Below are 18,267 nucleotides of genomic sequence, written 5' to 3' on the forward strand. Positions count from 1 at the left end.
CCACCTCTCAAAACATGGGGGGGATGTGTCCCCTCTGGCTGCCACGGGTTTTCTGCCCCTGGTCAAAGGGCCTGTTTCAGCACTGGATCGGTAAACTCAATTAAAATAAATAATCTACTAGAAAAACCCAGTAGGTTGAGCAGCATCCGTGGGGAGATTGGGGGAGGGGGGGTGGAATAATTGTCAACATTTCAGGATGAAACCCTGCCACAGATGTTGTTGTTGTTCCGGATTCCAACATCTACAATCTCTTGTGTCCACACTTGCCTCGATTTTCTTCTGTGTCTTTCCAGTGCACAGTGAAATAACACCATTGATGCCTTGTCCTTGTCCATGAGGTCAGAGTTAATCCATATTTCCTCAACTCCAATTATCCTTTATGTAGAGAATGCCAAAAGCCCCTCGAATTAGTTGACTCCTGTCTCCTCACTACTGGACCTTTTCCTGTTACACAGTGAATTTCATGGGTGTTGCAGTTCCTCAGGGAGCTGAGTGCTGGGATTTCAATGGATACAATACTGTCAAGCCACGAAGTCGAGAGTCGCCATGTATGGCACCCGTTGGTCTGATTCCCAGCAACATGTGGGACTGGATCAGAGCCGGCGACTGCAGATGAGGATACATTTTAATCTCCACCTTATATGGCAATGCTTTGAACCAAGTAAATTAGTACCAAGTTCCCAAATCAAAAGTATGTCAACTTGGCCGAAGAGAGTTGTCATCTTAATTCCTCTTTATTCCCTGGTCTTGGTGTAATATCAAGCACAGGGTGGAGAAGCACTGAATCATCAAGTGGCTGACTGGGACAGGAAGAGTTAAGTTTAAGTTACATTGAAGTGAATCTAGTATTAAAGGCAAAGATGAAGTATGTATCCAATTATCCCAGCAGCGTGCCAGCAACCACATCACAGGCTTGCTGTCGTCTCAATGTCACGAGACGAAGAGAAGGCAGAGCACTTGTAAGTGAGTGTAAAACTGCTTGGACTCAACATGGCTCGTGGGTTAGAAGGATTCGAATAAGAACAGAGTCTCTGAGAATTTGTGGAGCGGTACGACTGTGACAGAGGATTTCAGATGTTTTGCCTGATGGTGCTCTTCCTGCTTCTCAAAGGTAAGGATCAGCCTCTCCTCATGTGGAATCTCGAGCAGGCTGTCAGATGCCTGAACCATCGCATGCTTGGTCTCTACACCCGGCTTTCTAACTCAGATTCAATGTCATTCTGAGACAGCCTGGGCATCTCAATGGATTTTGTGTCATTTAAATGGAAAGAATTATCGGTCCCAGAGAGTGTGAACTATTCTGAACTTTTGCATGAAATCTGAGAGTTAAGAATAATTAAAAGCACTTACATCGTGATAGCTCTCTTTGCATTAATATCCTTTCACAGCTAATTAAGTATTTTGAAATGGGGTCTCAATTGTTTCATATGGCAGGAGCCAACTTGTGCATAGACAGGTTCCATTAACAATGACAGACACAATAGCGGATCAGACAGCATCTCTGGAGAAAAGGAATAGGTGACATCCGGGTTGAAATGCTTCTTCAGATTAAATGATTAGCAATGTTTGACTGCATCGTCTCGTTAGATGTTGATTGCAGAATTAATGTAGCTCTGGGCAGGTGACTGATGTTGGTTGCACAAGCAGAAATATCCCAAAATTACAGCAATCGTCCGACATGTCAGCACCTCAGCAATCGCTAACATGTCCACTCTTCAACAACCACACGACATGCCGCACTTAGGCAATCGCCAACAACTCAGCACAATCACCAATCACACAGCATCACAGCATCTCAGCAACCACCCAGCAACCACCCAGCAACCACCCAGCAACCACCCAGCAATCTCAGCAATCTCCCAAATTCTCAGCACCTCAACAATTACCCAATATCTCAGTACCTCAGCAATCACCCGACATTCAGTCAGCATTGTAGCAATCACCCAGCACGGCAGCAATAAATTACCCTTGAAGGTCCAACAGCTTTATGCAAGCTCAGATTGCCATCATCAGTAGCATGGAGAGTGTCCCAGCACATCATCAGTTAGACTTTCAACTGATCACCTGTCTAAGGCATTGCCCTCAGTGATGCCTTGAAACTAGTGTCCCCTCTCCCACGTTGCTATGGCACTGTCAGCCCAGAATGCTTGCACATATTTTTCTCTTTTAAATTCATTTAAGGGACAGGTCATTTACCTCAGGACTCAAGAGTCCACATGATATATGGAATGGTTAAAAATAGTTTGTTTGGAATGATGCAGAGATGGTTGGGATTGTACAGCCCTGGAATGATTCACTCATAGATCGAGTTGTGAGCCCAGTTCCAGTTGTGCACTGTCTCCTCTGGTTTAATCCAATGGATACAGAAGTCTCCATTGGTGGTGCCAGATTTGGAGATAGCTGGATTCATCTAATTCAGCATCACCCTGGCAATCATCACACCGGCTGACACAGTGAGGTTTGTTGCCAGGCGTTCAAATCCTGAGCTGCCAGAATCATCCCCCACCCTCACCACCGAGAGACAGCTTCCCCCACCAGCCACTGCAGCCAGTCTTTAAGGAGCAGTGGTACAGCTTAATACATGTGGAAGACATGAAGGAAGGGCAATTTGTTGATGTTTACAAATACAAGTAAATGCTTAATTTACAAATCAATTGAATTTGGAATGTTTATTTTACGTTTAAGGCCAACACAATTTTACTTGAAAGTGTGAAACCATCGTAGGGGACTGTTGAGGAAAAGGAATAGAGCTGCTGTTACCAATATTGTATGAGTTTGTGATTCAGTGTGAATCGGGACAGTGAGTACCTGAATGGGTTAACCCGGTTTCCTGCTCAGCTTCCTCCAAATCCCCCTTGTCCTGTTTCTCAGCTCATCCTAATGAGGGGCTAGGGCTGTTCGTTCATGGTGGGAAGTTGTGCAGCATCTAAAGGACCACACACATCTCGGACACCTGATCTGCAAGCCTCCTCCACAATAATGCAGGCAGCAGAAACATGATCTCAGTGTTCCAATGCGTTACCCCATCCTGCGCTGCACCAACATGCTTACCAATTCCAATATACTGCAAACATATTGTTGGCAACTTCCTCACTAGATTTTTGTACTCATTGGCTTACTTTCACCTTTATCTCCATCACGTGGATTGGCATCAGAGTAGTCACTGCATGGACCACTCACTGGACTGTGTTCTTAAAGGATATTTTTTGTTAATAAGTGAGTTCGGTATTCCAACTATGCTTGCCCAGGTCATAGGTCACTCGCAATAAACATTCTCGCCAACTGTGCTGTTGCATGTATACAGACCTGCATTTCATCCGTAGTCAGGATCGAACCCGGGTCTCTGGCGCTGCAAGCGCTGTTGAGTTGCTAATAGACCATCCCCGTCCCCTCCCAAGTGTCCCATGCCTGTCTGGGGGTGGCCGGAGATGTTCGGGGTGACCCTGGACTGACGGGACACCGGCCCACAGCAGTGGTGGCCCAGGCTTACAGCCAGCGCGGAGAAGAAGCGCTAACTCCAGCTCAACTCTGCCTGCCCCGCCGGGTTAACCGACAGCCCTGGACTGACAGGACACCGGCTCGGAGCAGTGGAGTTAGCACTTCTTCACCGTGCTGGCTGTAAGCCTGGGCTGCCACTGTTGATGGCCGGGGTCCCATCAGTCCAGGGTTGTCCATTAACCCGGCAGGGCAGGCAGAGATAAGCTGGAGTTAGCGCTTCTTCACGGCGCTGGCTGTAAGCCTGGACCGCCACTGCTCCGGGCCGGTGTCCTGTCAGTCCAGGGTCACCACGGACAGGGATGGGACACTCGGGTGGGGGCAGGGATGGTCCGGTAGCAATTCAACAGCGATTGCAGCGCCGGTGACCCAGGTACGATCCTGACTATGGATGAAACACAGGTCTGTTTACATGTAGCAGCACAGTTGCCGAGAATGTTTATCGCGAGTGACCTTTGAAAAATGCCATGATTCCTTGCATTTTTCAGAATACCAAACTCGCTTATTAGCTGCTGTCCTTCGGTAGACATAGATGAATAATCAAATAGACTAGCGACTATAAAGACAGATGCTCATAGCTCTTACTTAAGCAATCAAGTACGGAGGTATAAGCAAAATATAGTGAATATATCTTTCCTCATAATTTGGCGATGGTTAAAGGTTCTGGTTGAATTATCAGCCACACGGACTGTATTTGGTCCAATTCCAGTGCAGTTTTGAGTTCTGCTCCCAGGGACAAAGCTATTGCAGCTGTTTTACAAACTCTTGTTTCAAATAGCCCATGTTGATGATTGTGCTGCTGGTCGGTGTCACTGGGTGCAATAAAGGGGAGCCAACAGAATTGTAACCGATGGGAGGCCACAGACTGATTCATTGTGTTAGAGAGAGTAAGCTTACTATAGGGACCAAACTAATTAAATCTTCTTTTCGTGAAGGGAGAATTATGGAAATTTGATGGTTGCAGTTGAAGAGGTGGATACGAGAGTGATAATCTCTTTTTTTTAATTAAAAATATTTATTCAAATATTAAAATATTATATACAGTAGTTAAAAAAAATACAGAATCCACCACCATAAATATTCGACAAACGATAAAGTATTATACAACTATCTTAAGCTCCTTGTTAAGGATGCATTCAACCCCCCGTGGGGCCCAGCGGTCCTGAATATCCCCCAGGGCGCCAATGGACAGCGCGTAGCCCCTCTCTAACACCACCCGGGCACAGACGTGAACCCGGAAAAGGGGCAAGCAGCCGGCTGGGGCAGAGCCCTCTTCCACCTGGCACCGTGACACTCGCGGATGACCAGCTTGGCCAGGCCCAAGAGCAACCCAATCTGGACATCCTCGGCCCTATCCTCTCCCCTACGCACAGGGTGGCTGAAGATGAAGATTGAGTGATATTCTTGGTGCAACTGCTATTTTATATCCAACGTCAAGTGCATTTGGATCTTGTTTGATCCTTTCACTCTTTACTCAGTAGTCAGTGTGGGTCCTAGCACTACATCCCGGGACAGTTCTCCCACTTTTTAGCAAAACAATCCACCCTTTCAAACCCCAGAAATCTAAGGAGCATTCTTACCAAAGATGGAATAGTTTACAAATATTCTGAAGAAGGGTCCCGACCTGAAAGATTGCCTGTAAATGTTCTCCAGGGATGCTGCCTGACCCACTGAGTTACTCCAGCACTTTGTGTTTTACTCAAGATTCCAACATCTGCAGTTCCTCATTGCTCCGAAGAAGCAATTAAGAATTGTTAATTAATTACTTTCGCTGGGAAAAGGTTCCGTCCCTGTCTATAAATTCCCTCCACAGATGCTGCCGGACCCACTGAGGTTCTCCAGTACTTTGTGTTTTACTCAAGATTCCTTGTGTCTCACCTTTCCAAATATTACCAGTTCCTATGATATTGTGAGGTGATGTTGTGAGTGAGTTGGGTTCTGTAGCTATCTCCTACCACACAATCATATGATACTTTTGTAAATCAAGATCCCTTTGCACAAAATGGAAATCTGGTTAAGGCCACCCTTTTAACACTTTGTACATTGTAGTAAAGATAAAATATGGGAGATGTGGTCTAAACTATATACGTTTGTTGTTGGAATGTTGAACAGGTGATGGAATCCCTGCTGTTCCACATGAGACGGCCTCTTACATTGGGTTGAGACAAGAAGAAGACCAATCACCTGGCTCATCCTCCCAGCCTCTTCGCTCTTGGGCTGAGGTGGAGCCTGCCACTGCTGATCATCTGTACTTTGAAGAGGATCTCGTCTTTGATGCCAGTCCTCAGTTTGAAACCTTTGTTATTCACAAATCACATAGTGGAAGCAAGGATGTCATTCTCGATCTATCCAATCCTGAGGCTGGTGATCTCACTGAAGACCTGAATGAGGTTGGACAATTAGACACATGCTGTGCTCTCAGTTCCGCTTTAACAAGGAATTCTAATCTGCCTCAAATTAACAGGCACTTAAATCCTAATTCAAGGATTTCCACTCCTACCAATGTTTCTCCTGTCAGTGAGGTGATAGAGGGGAGTGGTTTTCCTCATCTAGTGCCCGATGCAGATGACATCAACCTTGTAACGCAAAGAATAAACAGGATAGAATTTGAAGATACCACTCAAAGGTTCAGCAATAGTGTTACGCCTCCTTCCAAGAAAAATAAGCAAGAATATCTGGTTACAATCCATACATCAAATACTCATCAGGACCATGGTGATGTCCCAACAAAATCCAATGACACTTTGCAAAGAGGCCTGCCTTCAATGGATGATGCCTTGAGCAATAGCAGAAAGGTGAATGAGAACATCATCAATTCAGAGGGGACATCAAAGCCACCTTTAGAATCATCGGAGCAACAAGACCATTGGCCCATCCAGTTGACATCGATCACTGAATCAAATACAAACCAGAGCTCAAATCACTCCTGGAGTGCTTGTAACCCAGGATATATACATGAAAATGACTCCTGCTGGTCTGTTTGTGAAGTGAACCCCAATTATTGTTACAACGGAGGTGAATGTGGAGTCATAGAAAATGTTGGTGCGATTTGCAGGTAGGATGAAGTCTTTATATGCAACTTTATTCAAAACGGAACTTAATTATCATTCTCCAGAAGCTTTGTCCCAATGATCATTGTTTCAGTGTTTCTGGGATTACTCCCTGATATTTCCCCTCACCGCCTCTCTGTAGTTTTCCCTCCTTTCTGGATCCAGGGATATGTCAATAGTGAAGATGAGTCAAGAACATTTAATTGTCATGTTAAAACTGGGAACAGAACATTGAAATTCTTACTTGATATCAAAATAGGACATACATGGTAAATGGTAGGGAATTGAAGAATGTAGGTGAACAGAGGGATCTGGGAATAACTGTGCACAGTTCCCTGAAAGTGGAATCTCATGTAGATAGGGTGGTAAAGAAAGCTTTTGGTGTGCTGGCCTTTATAAATCAGAGCATTGAGTATAGAAGTTGGGATGTAATGTTAAAATTGTACAAGGCATTGGTGAGGCCAATTCTGGAGTATGGTGTACAATTTTGGTTGCCTAATTATAGGAAGGATGTCAACAAAATAGAGAGAGTACAGAGGAGATTTACTAGAATGTTGCCTGGGATTCAGCAACTAAGTTACAGAGAAAGGTTGAACAAGTTAGGGCTTTATTCTTTGGAGCGCAGAAGGTTAAGGGGGGACTTGATAGAGGTTTTTTAAATGATGAGAGGGATAGACAGAGTTGACGTGGAAAAGCTTTTCCCACTGAGAGTAGGGAAGATTCAAACAAGGGGACATGACATGAGAATTAAGGGACTGAAGTTTAGGGGTAACATGAGGGGGAACTTCTTTACCCAGAGAGTGGTAGCTGTGTGGAATGAGCTTCCAGTGAAAGTGCTGGAGGCAGTTTCGTTTTTATCATTTAAAAATAAATTGGATAGTTATATGGATGGGAAGGGAATGGAGGGTTATGGTCTGAGCGCAGGTATATGGGACTAGGGGAGATTATGTGTTCGGCACGGACTAGTAGGGTCGAGATGGCCTGTTTCCATGCTGTAATTGTTATATGGTTATATGGTTATATGATATCGCACTCCAGTAAAATAGTAGATTTTACTATCCCCAGAAAAAGCTAACCTAATCTCATCTAATTTAATCATTCTAGCCTAATCTAATTTAATGTTTATTGATCTAGTTCAGGCAAGGACGGAAGTTTAGGGGTAACATCCCGGGGGAACTTTTACTCAGAGAGTGGTACATCCAATTTGGACTCCCGCAGGTATATGGGACTACTTTCGGCACGGAAGTAGGGTCGAGATCTCAGTTGTAATTGCTATGTTCGCTTTTCAATATTAAAAAGCTAACCTATCCATCTAATTTAATCATTCTAGCCTAATCTAATTTAATGTTTATTGATCTAGTTCAGGCAAGGACGGTCCAGCTGGGTTCTGCCACATCCAATTCACTCCCATATAGTGTACTATTAAATCTCAGTTTAATTGCTATGTTCTTTTCAATATTAGCCATCTATGGTTCATTCTATCTCTCTTCGTCTGTGTGATTAGATGCAGTGCAAAAGAACACACCTGGTACAGAGGACCACGGTGCCAGACTGTTGTCACGGAGGTGCAACTAACGTGCATACTGATTGGCGCAACCTTGCTGATTTCTCTCATATTCCTTGCTCTGATAGTTGTCTTTGCTCTAAAGCTGCGGTCTCTCAAAGATGCTCAGCAGAGATTTGACTCCAGAAGGTTGGTCACTAATTGCACTCTTCATTATCGGTAAATAAATTAGCAAAGGCAATGGGTGTAAGTGAACAAGCTGGCATGTCTGTGGGTTGACTTGCACATTGGACACATGCTGTCTTTCAACCTCCTGCAAGCAGCCAGAGGAAAACCAGGCACTCCCTGGGTTATGACAGGGTCCCATTTCAGAGAGCTTTTTGTAACCCGCACTGTTCACAAGTCGGAAAGGAACAAAACCAATGTGTGAGAAGGACCACAGAAATAACTGTGATGGGAGAGGGAGCTGACATGGGAAGAGAGGCCACCAGCTGACCTCACAGACCCCGCGAGTGAGCAAGTGTGTTTGTTCAGTGTTTGCAGCTCTGCTTAGATCGTAGGGGGGAGGGTGGAAAGAAGTTACACAGAAATGCCCATTCCCCCCCAGCAGCAGATGTTTGCAGTCCTCACCATCCATCCCGCTTGTCTCCCAAAAGCTCATACATAAGTACAGGGGTGTCCACAATTCGGGCATTTATAACCCAGGAATGACCAATGGTCAATGAATTGGTGTTGACTGGAAATCCAGAAAAGTTCCTGTAGCTATCATGGGGATTTTATTACCCATAGGCCAATAGTGTCTCAGGTTAGCATCTATCCAATGGGCTGTAACTCTGACACTTCACCCCTCTCCTCAGGCTGCCCTGTGATAATGCCAGATCCATTGTTGTGTTTGACCACCGTTTGACCCAGGGACAAGTGCATTGGCAGTTGATCTAAAATGATCATTAAAGTGGTTCATGTATGAATGTGCTATTATGTATAAATGTGATGATAGATGGGATGAGTATAAAATGGTTCACAGTGGTTGGCATGGATGTGCTGCGCTGAATGGCCTATTTCTATGTTGTTGGACTCTGACTCCATTTTATTCCATGTTGTGTTCATTAAATTGCAACTTTCGCTAAAATTGGCCTATTTGTCTCATGAGCCTTGACCTCAGGAGGAGTAAAATTATTTTGCACTTTTGCTCCTCATTCACGGCCCTCGTTCGAACCCAATCAGTAGGACCTCTGACAATTTGGATGAATTGCTACCTCACAGTGCCAGAAACCTCAGGTGCTGTTTGTGTGGAGTTTGCACATTCTCCCTGTGATCCTCTGGGTTTCCTTTGCGTGCTCCAGTCCCCTCCCACATCCCAAAGACGTGAGGGTTTGTAGGTGAATTGGCCTCTGTTAATTGCCCCTTGTGCGCAGGAAGTGGATGTGAAAGTAGGATAGCAAAGGACCAGTGACAACGGGTAACCGGTGGTCAGCGTGGGTTTAGTGTGCTGAAGTACTTTGCCCATGCTGTATCTCTGGACTCAAAACTAAGTAACTGGATTGGGCACTTACTGTCCTGGCTGGGGTACATACATGTGGAAAATGTTAGTTTACTGAGATTCTAAACCTCTGTGGCAGTGTGGAAATGTGCGCCAGTGAGAATCTGCAACTTGGGAGATGAAAGGAAAACAGGTTTGATCTCGTCTTCCCCATTGTGCGTCGCATGTGATGTGGGACTCATGGAGACGGCAGTGACACATCAGCCTCATGCCTTGGGTGGAATCTGATTGTTCCCACCACAGTGCACTGGGCAAATCAATTTCAGACAGTTAAGTGTTGTAGTTTGGCCAATATTTTCTGCAAATATAGCTCCTTGTAACAAGTAGAGAGCTTTCTGCACAACTTGTTTTTTCCTACCTAATTTAATCTTTCTTTCAATGCATTTGGTTTGAGAAATCTCCTGTTGCCTGGTTGACCTGACTACTTGTGTCCTGTGCAAAGCACAGTCGGCCGGGGTGGGTGGCGGGACCATTGGGAAAGACTGGGCTTCTAACATGTACCTTTGTTTACTCAGCAAACTGTGGATTTCCTCGGGGCCCCAAGGCAACTCCTCTTTCTCTTCTGAAATAAGCCAGCAGGGAAATCATTCCCCTGTGGCTAGATGTAGCCCTGACACCCAATGTACGCCTGTCAGTGAGAATCACCTGACCCAGGTAACCTCTTGCAGCTTCTATACTCTTTCACTTCTTTCCTTTAAACTTTGGTTTCCTTCTAGTTGCTACTTCTAATTTGTTGTTTCACCTATTATTAAATAGGGTCCATGTCTAACAATGCCATCACTTTAAGATATTCATTCTTTTTTGTCAGATTCCTTTACAGTTTGAGCTTCCTATCTTTGTAGCCATCTTCAACCCATAACTAGATCTCTGAGTTGCTCCGATTCTACCCTCCTGATCACTCCTGATGTTCATCACTCCACTATTGGTGCTGGCCCTTCAGCAGCCCAGGCCAACGTTTTAGGATTTGTGCCTGAATCTTCTCAATGCTCCCCTTCCTACCTTGTGCCTAAGTGACATAGCTTTTAGTCAAAAGGTTAACACAAAAACACAAGAAAACAGGAGCAGGAGTACACCACTCGTCCCTTCATGCCTGACCCATTATTCATATGATTATGTCTGATCTCCACAGGCCTCAGGTCATCTTCTGTACCAATTCCCCACAATTTCTACCACTGTCCATTATTGGCCAATAAAAGCTGATTGTTAAAGGTGACTGGACATCTGTAACCAGTAGAATGCTTCAAGGGTTGCTGCAATTTGTTATATACTTTAACAATTTGGATGTGTAAGAAAGATGCTGGTTTAAATCGAAGGTAGACACAAAATGCTGGAGTAACTCCGCCGGTGTGGCAGCATCTCTGGAGAGAAGGAATGGGCGACGTTTCGGGTCGAGACCCTTCTTCAGACTGATGTCAGGGGAGGGGGCGGGACAAATATAGAATGTAGGTGGAGACAGTAAGACTAGTGGGAGAACTGGGAAGGGGGAGGGGATGGAGAGAGAAAGCAAGGGCTATCTGAAGTTAGAGAAGTCAATGTTCATACCGCTGGGGTGTAAACTACCCAAGCAAAATATGGAGTGTTCAAGAAGGAACTGCAGATGCTGGAAGATCGAAGGTACACAAAATTGCTGGAGGAACTCAGCGGGTGCAGCAGCATCTATGGAGCGAAGGAAATAGGTGACGTTTTGGGCCGAAACCCTTCTTCAGAAATATGGGGTGCTGTTCCTCCAATTTTTGCTGGGCCACACTCTGACATTGGAGGAGGCCCATGTCAGAACGGTCAGATTGGGAATGGGAGGGGGAGTTGAAGTGCTGAGCCGCCAGGATGTCAGGTGGATTAAGATGGACTGAGAGGAGGTGATCAGCGAAACGATCGCCGAGCCTGCGCTTGGTCTCGCCGATGTAGAGAAGTTGACACCTGGAACAGCGGATACAGTAGATGAGGTTGGAGGAGGTGCAGGTGAACCTCTGCCTCACCTGGAAAGACTGTTTGAGTCCTTGGATGGAGTCGAGGGGGGGAGGTAAAGGGACAAGCATGCTGCAGAGGCATGGGCTGAGGCTGGAGGTCAACAGGCTGAGGTCACAATCCCTCTCAGTGATGGTGGAAAACCAGGGGACACAGGGGTCTGGGGCATGGGAGTCTGGCTTCCTGAGTGTGTTGTGGAGACAATCTCTGTAGATGTCCCTCCAACCTTGGGTATGACTGCCCTGCCTCTGACAGCTATACACTACTTTCAGTGGCAACACCAGCCATTGAGCAAAGAGGTAAAAGATGGAGAAATGGTGATACCTGTAGTTACCAATAAAGACTCATAGAGGGGACTTCTTTAAACCGCACAACGGGGGCAAATGGCGCACTACATAAAGATGTTTCCTTGTGAAGCAGTGAAACATGGCCCAGTTACAGCTACCATAGCTCCAAACATCTGCCTTACCCAATATCTCCTGTTCGTCGGTCAAATTTCATAAGCCAGATGGTGCTTGCAGAATAATCTTGTCACCATAATTTACAAATTCTGAAGAAGGGTTTTGGCCCGAAACGTTACCTATTTCCTTCGCTCCATAGATGCTGCTGCACCCGATGAGTTTCTCCAGCATTTTTGTGTACCTGCCATAATTTACAAACTGATTTTCTATAATTTCCGAGTAAAACTTTTTCCAATAATTGGGGAGAGGGAGGGTTTCACTAATTAGAGAACAGAACTTTAAAATAATTGGCAAATCTATTGAAGCAGACTGGAGAACGTTAGTTTCTACCCAAAGTGTCACTTGATCTGAAATGCAGGGTCTGCAGAGGTACTGTAACAGAAGAAGATGCAATTATAACTTTGAAAGGGAAATTGAATTAATTATTCAAAGAGAGAAATGTTTGATGCGCTGGGGACTAATTGGGCTGATCGTCAATTTCACTAAATCTAAACTGATCCTCGTTCTTCTCTGCTTTTTTACACATCAGCCCAAATTTGTAGCCATTGTGTCCTGACCCTTCTGCCAGCAAAAATGGTTTATTCCTATTCATGTTTTCAAAACCATTAATGATTTTGATTGCTTGAACTGATTAATCAACGTATTCTTGACCAAAAAACAAACAGTTGGAGGGACAAACTGTTGGTTAGGTAGCATCTGCGGAGTAAAAAAGGTGACATTTTACTTCAGGACTCTTTTTCGGACTATTCCAGTCCATTTCCTTCCACAGATGCAGCCTGACCCATTGCGTTCCTCCAGCAGTTTGTTTCTCGATCAAGAATCCGACATCGGCAATCTGTTGTGTCTCCGTCAACATGCTCTTCTCTGCATGAACAATCCAGATATCTCCAATCTCTGTGTGTTACTGAAGTCAGACATCCGTCATGTCAGTCCAGTACATGTTTTGGTACCTCTTATACTTTGTTCATTAAACGTGATGTACAGAAATAGTAACCGCTCCGCGCATCATAGTTCTGGGAGCCATGCCTCTAATCTGTGTTTCAGAACAGTTTTAACTTCCTTGCCCAGTATTCCACAGCTTCTTTATAATTCCGCTGCTACTTTCTGTTACATTCCAAGAAGTTAAGGCATAAAGCCTCTATTGCTGTACATTTATATTATTGCAACCTGGACAATAGCCTCAGATATGAAGGGAGCAAACTGACTGAGAAGAATAGGGAATGTAAGACTCTTGTACATTGTGGTCATTTGTCTGGCTGGCTGGAATTCATTCAATGAAGGGAACTTCTATTCCAAGATAGGCCTCTGGAAGACACAAAATGCTGGAGTAACTCAGCTGTAACTCAGCATCTCCGGAGAGAAGGAATGGTTGACGTTTTGGGTCGAGACCCTGCTTCAGTCTGAGTTACTCCAGCATTTTGTGTCTACCTTCGATTTAAACCAGCACCTGCAGTTCTTTCCTACACATTTTGTCCGCTCCACTGCGAAATCTCCCCAAGGTATGTCTACTTTGATGAAGTTCTCCTCCTCTCTCCGATGAGAGTTCAGCAAGATCAGTCTGAAGAAGGGTCTCAATCCGAAACGTCACCCATTCCTTCTCTCCAGAGATGCTGTCTGTCCCGCTGAGTTACTCCGGCATTTTGTGTCTACCTTCGATTTAAACCAACACCTGCAATTCTTTCCTGGCGCTCTCTGGTAATAGTCCCTTCATCTGAGGCCCTGGCCATCTCAGAGAGTCATGTGAAACAAACCTATTTCCCACCAGGAGACTCACCTAGGCAATCAGGTTGAGTGCAGAGATGGCAACCACTGCACCAATCCACTTGCATGGGAGCACAGAAAGGGGTGCAGCTCCATGGTGGCATTCCCGACTGCCTATTTCACCCTCAGGCTCAGCACCGAGCCCAACAGTGATTCCACCAGAAAGTGAACAGGGTCAGTAGGCACCTTGTATCTGGCCCCTCAGTTTTACATCAGCCACAGAAAGTGAAAATAATGGAGGAGCCAACCTGGGTACAACCTGCAGGTACAACCTGCTCTGCTTATTAGAAACTGCTCCATTCCTGAGCCTAAAATGAAATCTTATGCTTCCTCCAGTGCAGACTCAGCCCTGACCCCACCATCTCTGCTGCAAAGCCGACCCCTAACCTCAACACAACTGTCTCAATCATGAGAATGCCTGGCAGCCAATATTAGCATCCACATAGTTTTGGTCCATCAGCACCGAGAGACTTAATCGCTCCCTGCAACCTTGTAAATTGCCTGGACAACTTACTCCAGGCCCAGGCATGAACATAACCTGGGCCTCATTCTGGAACGGTGGGTGACTTAGAAACATAGAAACTAGGTGCAGGAGTAGGCCATTCGGCCCTTTCGAGCCAGCACCGTCATTTTGGACGACCATGGCTGATCATCCAAAATCAGTACCTCATTCCTGCTTTCTCCCCATATCCCCTGATTCCGTTAGCCCTAAGAGTTGTATCTAACTTTCTCCTGTAAACTTCCTGTCTCACACCAGACCCTTCGTTCAGAGTAAACCTCTTTTGCATAACTTTAACGTCTAGACATACTTCCTGGCCAAAACAGGAACCAAAAACAGATCACGATGACTTAAAGATCTGACCTGAAACGTTGACCCTTTTTTTAACTCTCTCCACAGATGTTTCCTGTGTTTAATTTTAGACATCAACATCTTCACTGTTTGGCTTACACACAATAATTTCAACAAGATTCAAAATTGCATTTTAACATTTCAGCATTAATATATTCAGATTTATTTTCAAATATCCGGACAGGACAGAATTATTTAAAAGTAAAACAGCGGAGACATCAGGATTTATAAGACATTTCACAACCAGAGGTTTTCCCAGAACATTGTACAGTCACTAGATATTCTCATAGCATTGACCCACCAACCTGCACTTCTGTGATATGAGAGGAAATAGGAGCACCTGGAGAAGGCAAACGTGGTCAGAGGGAGAACGTTCAAACTCCATACCTAGCACCAGAGGCCTGGATTGAACCCGGGTTACTGGAGCTGTAGGGCAACATTGCTATTAGTTTAGTTTAGTTTAGTTTATTATTGTCACATGTACCGAGGTACAGTGAAAAGCCTTTTGTTGCTTGCTATCCAGTCAACTAAAAGGCTGTACATGCTTACAATCTAGGTATCCACAGTGTACAGATACAGGATCAAGGGAATAACGTTTAGTGCAAGATAAAGTCCAATAAAGTCAGATTTAAGATAGTTTGAAGGTTTCCAACAAGGTAGATGGGAAGTCAGGTCCGTTTTCTAGTTGGTGAGAGGACAATTCAGTTATCTGATAACAGCTGGGAAAGAACAGCCCCTGAATCTTGATTAGTTCTTGATTAGCATGGGTGTAAAGGGTCATGGGGTGAAGGCAGGAGAATGACGTTGAGAGGGAAAGATAGAACAGCCATGATTGAATGGTGGAGTAGACCTGATGGGCTGAATGGCCTAATTCTACTCCTATAATTTATCAATGTGTTTTCAAACTTCTGTACCTTTTGCCTGATGGGAGAGGGGAGAAGTGGGAGTGACTGGGGCGAGACTGGTCCTTGATTCTGATGGTGGCCTTGTTGAGGCAGCATGAAGTGTGGCTGCACTGATGTGTCATTCCAACTTCTGAAGACTGTGCACGGAGCATGTTTCTAGTTATGTGCTGAGAGACCGCTTCTCCCAGTGTGCAGCATCCTCCAGAGTGTGAGAATACCTAGAGGATTCAGGTCTCCTACATGGTTAACAGCTAGCTAACCACAGGGATGTAGGTTTGTTGCCTGTCAAATATATATTTTAATTGTTTTATGGTTGTGGCTTGATCCAAGTCGCCCATTCCTGGTGAACCACAAGTTCATGGCCCATATATAAATTTGTGGGTGGCAGCTTCGAGCAAGTTCTTGTCCGTCCAGAGCCTCCTTTGGGTATCAGGTCAGTACTGGTCCTGAAATTGACCCCAATGGATTTGTAGACCGACACTGGGTAAGTCAGTGGTAAATGTGAGTGTCTCACTGCTGGTAGTAATTTCAGCAACACCGAGATAATGATTACAGGGTAAACAACTCCAGGGGAACTTTGGAAATCACCTTCAAAATATTTCTGTGGGACATCTAAAGTCCACCTGACAATATACAGGGTCTTGATTTCAATAGCTCACCCGAAACAAGGGTTTCTGAGGACTTCTGTTAATTTGTTTCACTCTGTCTGCCGCTTCCTAATTCTATCAATCCATTTCTAGATGAGGCCACCTGAAAATTGGCAAGACCCTTGCCCTTAACAACTTACCTGAAAAATATCACTTCCAAATTGCTTCCTTGGCATGTGTGCTCCAATTTACGCCTTGCATCCAAGCCTCTGAATTAGGTTCTTTTGACTAAAATATAAGCTTGTAAATTGGTACCAATTGAACTTCCTCTGAGTGACTCTGCTTGTTTCTCTCAACTAGGCTGATTACAATTCTTGCATTCTTTGGAGAACGGAACGTACGGCCGTTTGAAGCCCAGCATCACGTGAGGGTGTGACACTTTCTTCAACTAAATCTCAGAAGAGCAACCGTTGTACAAGTTAATCCATGTAAGGGATGAGGGACAGGACAATATTTGCAAACATATTTTTGATAGATTTATGGCGCTGGATTCTCATGAAGAACCTGAACATTCATTACCTCCACCACCATCACAGCGAGGCTACAGAGTGCACTATCTGCTATTCCATCCAGGTTACACTAACAGCACCTCTTAATGCAATAGACCTCTACCAATAAGCACAGGATAGCAATTGCACGGGAACACCAATACCTGCAGGTCCTCCTCCAAGTTGACAGCATCCTGACTTGGGAATATGTTACCATTCCTCTGCCATCATAGAGTCATAGATTCATACAGTGTGGAAACAGGCCCAACTTGCCCACAATGGCCAAATGACCCATTCACACTAGTCTCACTTGGCCCATATCCCTCCAAACCTGTCCTATCCATGTACCTATCTAAATGTTTCTGAAACATTGCAATAGTACCTGCCTCAAATATCTCCTCTGGCAGCTTGTCCATACACCGACGACCTTTTGTGTGAGAAAGTTACCCCTCAGGTTCCTACTAAATTTTTCCCCCGTCACTTTAACCTATGTCCTCTGGTTCTTGGTTCTCCTACTCTGTGTGTCTACTCGATCTATTCCTCTCATGAATTTGTACACCTATAAAATCACACCTCATCCTCCTGCGCTCCATCCTACCCTGCTCAACATCTCTCTATATTTCAGTTCTGGCAGCATCCTAGTAAATCTTCTCTGCATCCTTTCCAGCTTGAGACTGTCTAAATCCCAGAAATCCTTCCCCAGCTTCACCAGAAGGAATGGTTCTAAGAAGGCAACTCACCACTAGGTTCTCAAGGACGCTTAGGGATGGGCAATGTTTTGTTCTTGTCTATGACTCCTTCAATCTGCCTATTCATTCAAAGTCACATTGACAGAAGAATTTAACAGATGTTTTGTGTAGATTCATTATGCTCTATGACTTGTTCCGTATGATCATATCAATAAGACCCAGTTGGCTCATCCTTAAAGGCTTCATCTATCTGAGATATTTGAATTGTTGGACCATTGTTCAGTGCAAACTAAAAAATCTACAAATACCAGAATCTTGAAATTAAAGCCGAAACTGTTGGAAATTCGTAGTATGTCAGGCTACGTCTCTAGGAAGACACACAGAGCTCGTTTTGTCTCTTTCCCAGTTCTGACAAAGAACCTGCTTCTCTTTCCTCCAATGCAGCCTGACCTGCTGGATAGTTCCAGTGTCCTCTGTAGACCTCTGTTCTTTCGTTTGACCCTGTTCCTCAGTCTGATTTTGCTCCCAACCCGAATGACCACTGCCAGGTGCGTGGAGACCATTCCACAATAGTCCTGATGTGTTCCAGATGTTTAAAAGATGTGTAGGAAGGAACTCCAGATGATGGTTTACACCGAAGATAGACACAAAATGCTGGTATAATTCAGTGTGTCAGGCAGCGTCTCTGGAGAAAAGGATAAGGTGACATTTCGGGTCAAGACAAAGGGGCTTGACCCAAAACATCACTGATTTCTTTTCCCCAGAGATGCTGCCTGACCCACCGAGTTATTACAGCATTTTGTGGCTATCTTTGGTTAAAAGATATGTCAGGTGCAGAGTCACCAGTCGTGGACACTCCGCTGTTTGCTTGTACCTGTCATCACTATATTGATGAGGTCAGTTGATCGAAGT

The 18,267-nt window shown here is 44.8% G+C and overlaps 1 protein-coding gene across 1 annotated transcript; it reads left to right on the top strand.

The window, feature by feature from the left end:
• The first annotated feature begins 811 nt into the window (after positions 1 to 811).
• LOC129710225 (uncharacterized) lies at positions 812 to 17,754 on the top strand. Its single transcript, XM_055657068.1, has 5 exons — positions 812 to 1,111; positions 5,608 to 6,550; positions 8,050 to 8,238; positions 10,105 to 10,243; positions 16,479 to 17,754. Exons 1-5 carry the CDS (start codon positions 1,075 to 1,077, stop codon positions 16,527 to 16,529), a joined length of 1,359 nt encoding a protein of 452 aa, XP_055513043.1. The 5' UTR covers positions 812 to 1,074; the 3' UTR covers positions 16,530 to 17,754.
• The last annotated feature ends 513 nt before the right edge of the window (positions 17,755 to 18,267 follow it).

Source organism: Leucoraja erinacea, chromosome 27 (genome assembly GCF_028641065.1).
Source record: "Leucoraja erinacea ecotype New England chromosome 27, Leri_hhj_1, whole genome shotgun sequence".
NCBI lineage: Eukaryota > Metazoa > Chordata > Chondrichthyes > Rajiformes > Rajidae > Leucoraja > Leucoraja erinaceus.

What these genes read in the sequence shown, in the direction of transcription:
- LOC129710225 (XM_055657068.1), top strand. Translation starts at nt 1,075, where the DNA reads ATGTTTTGCCTGATGGTGCTCTTCCTGCTTCTCAAAG. An exon ending in AATGTTGGTGCGATTTGCAG is followed by an intron (nt 6,551 to 8,049) that starts GTAGGATGAAGT and finishes CTGTGTGATTAG; the next exon opens with ATGCAGTGCAAAAGAACACA. An exon ending in GTGAGAATCACCTGACCCAG is followed by an intron (nt 10,244 to 16,478) that starts GTAACCTCTTGC and finishes TCTCTCAACTAG; the next exon opens with GCTGATTACAATTCTTGCAT.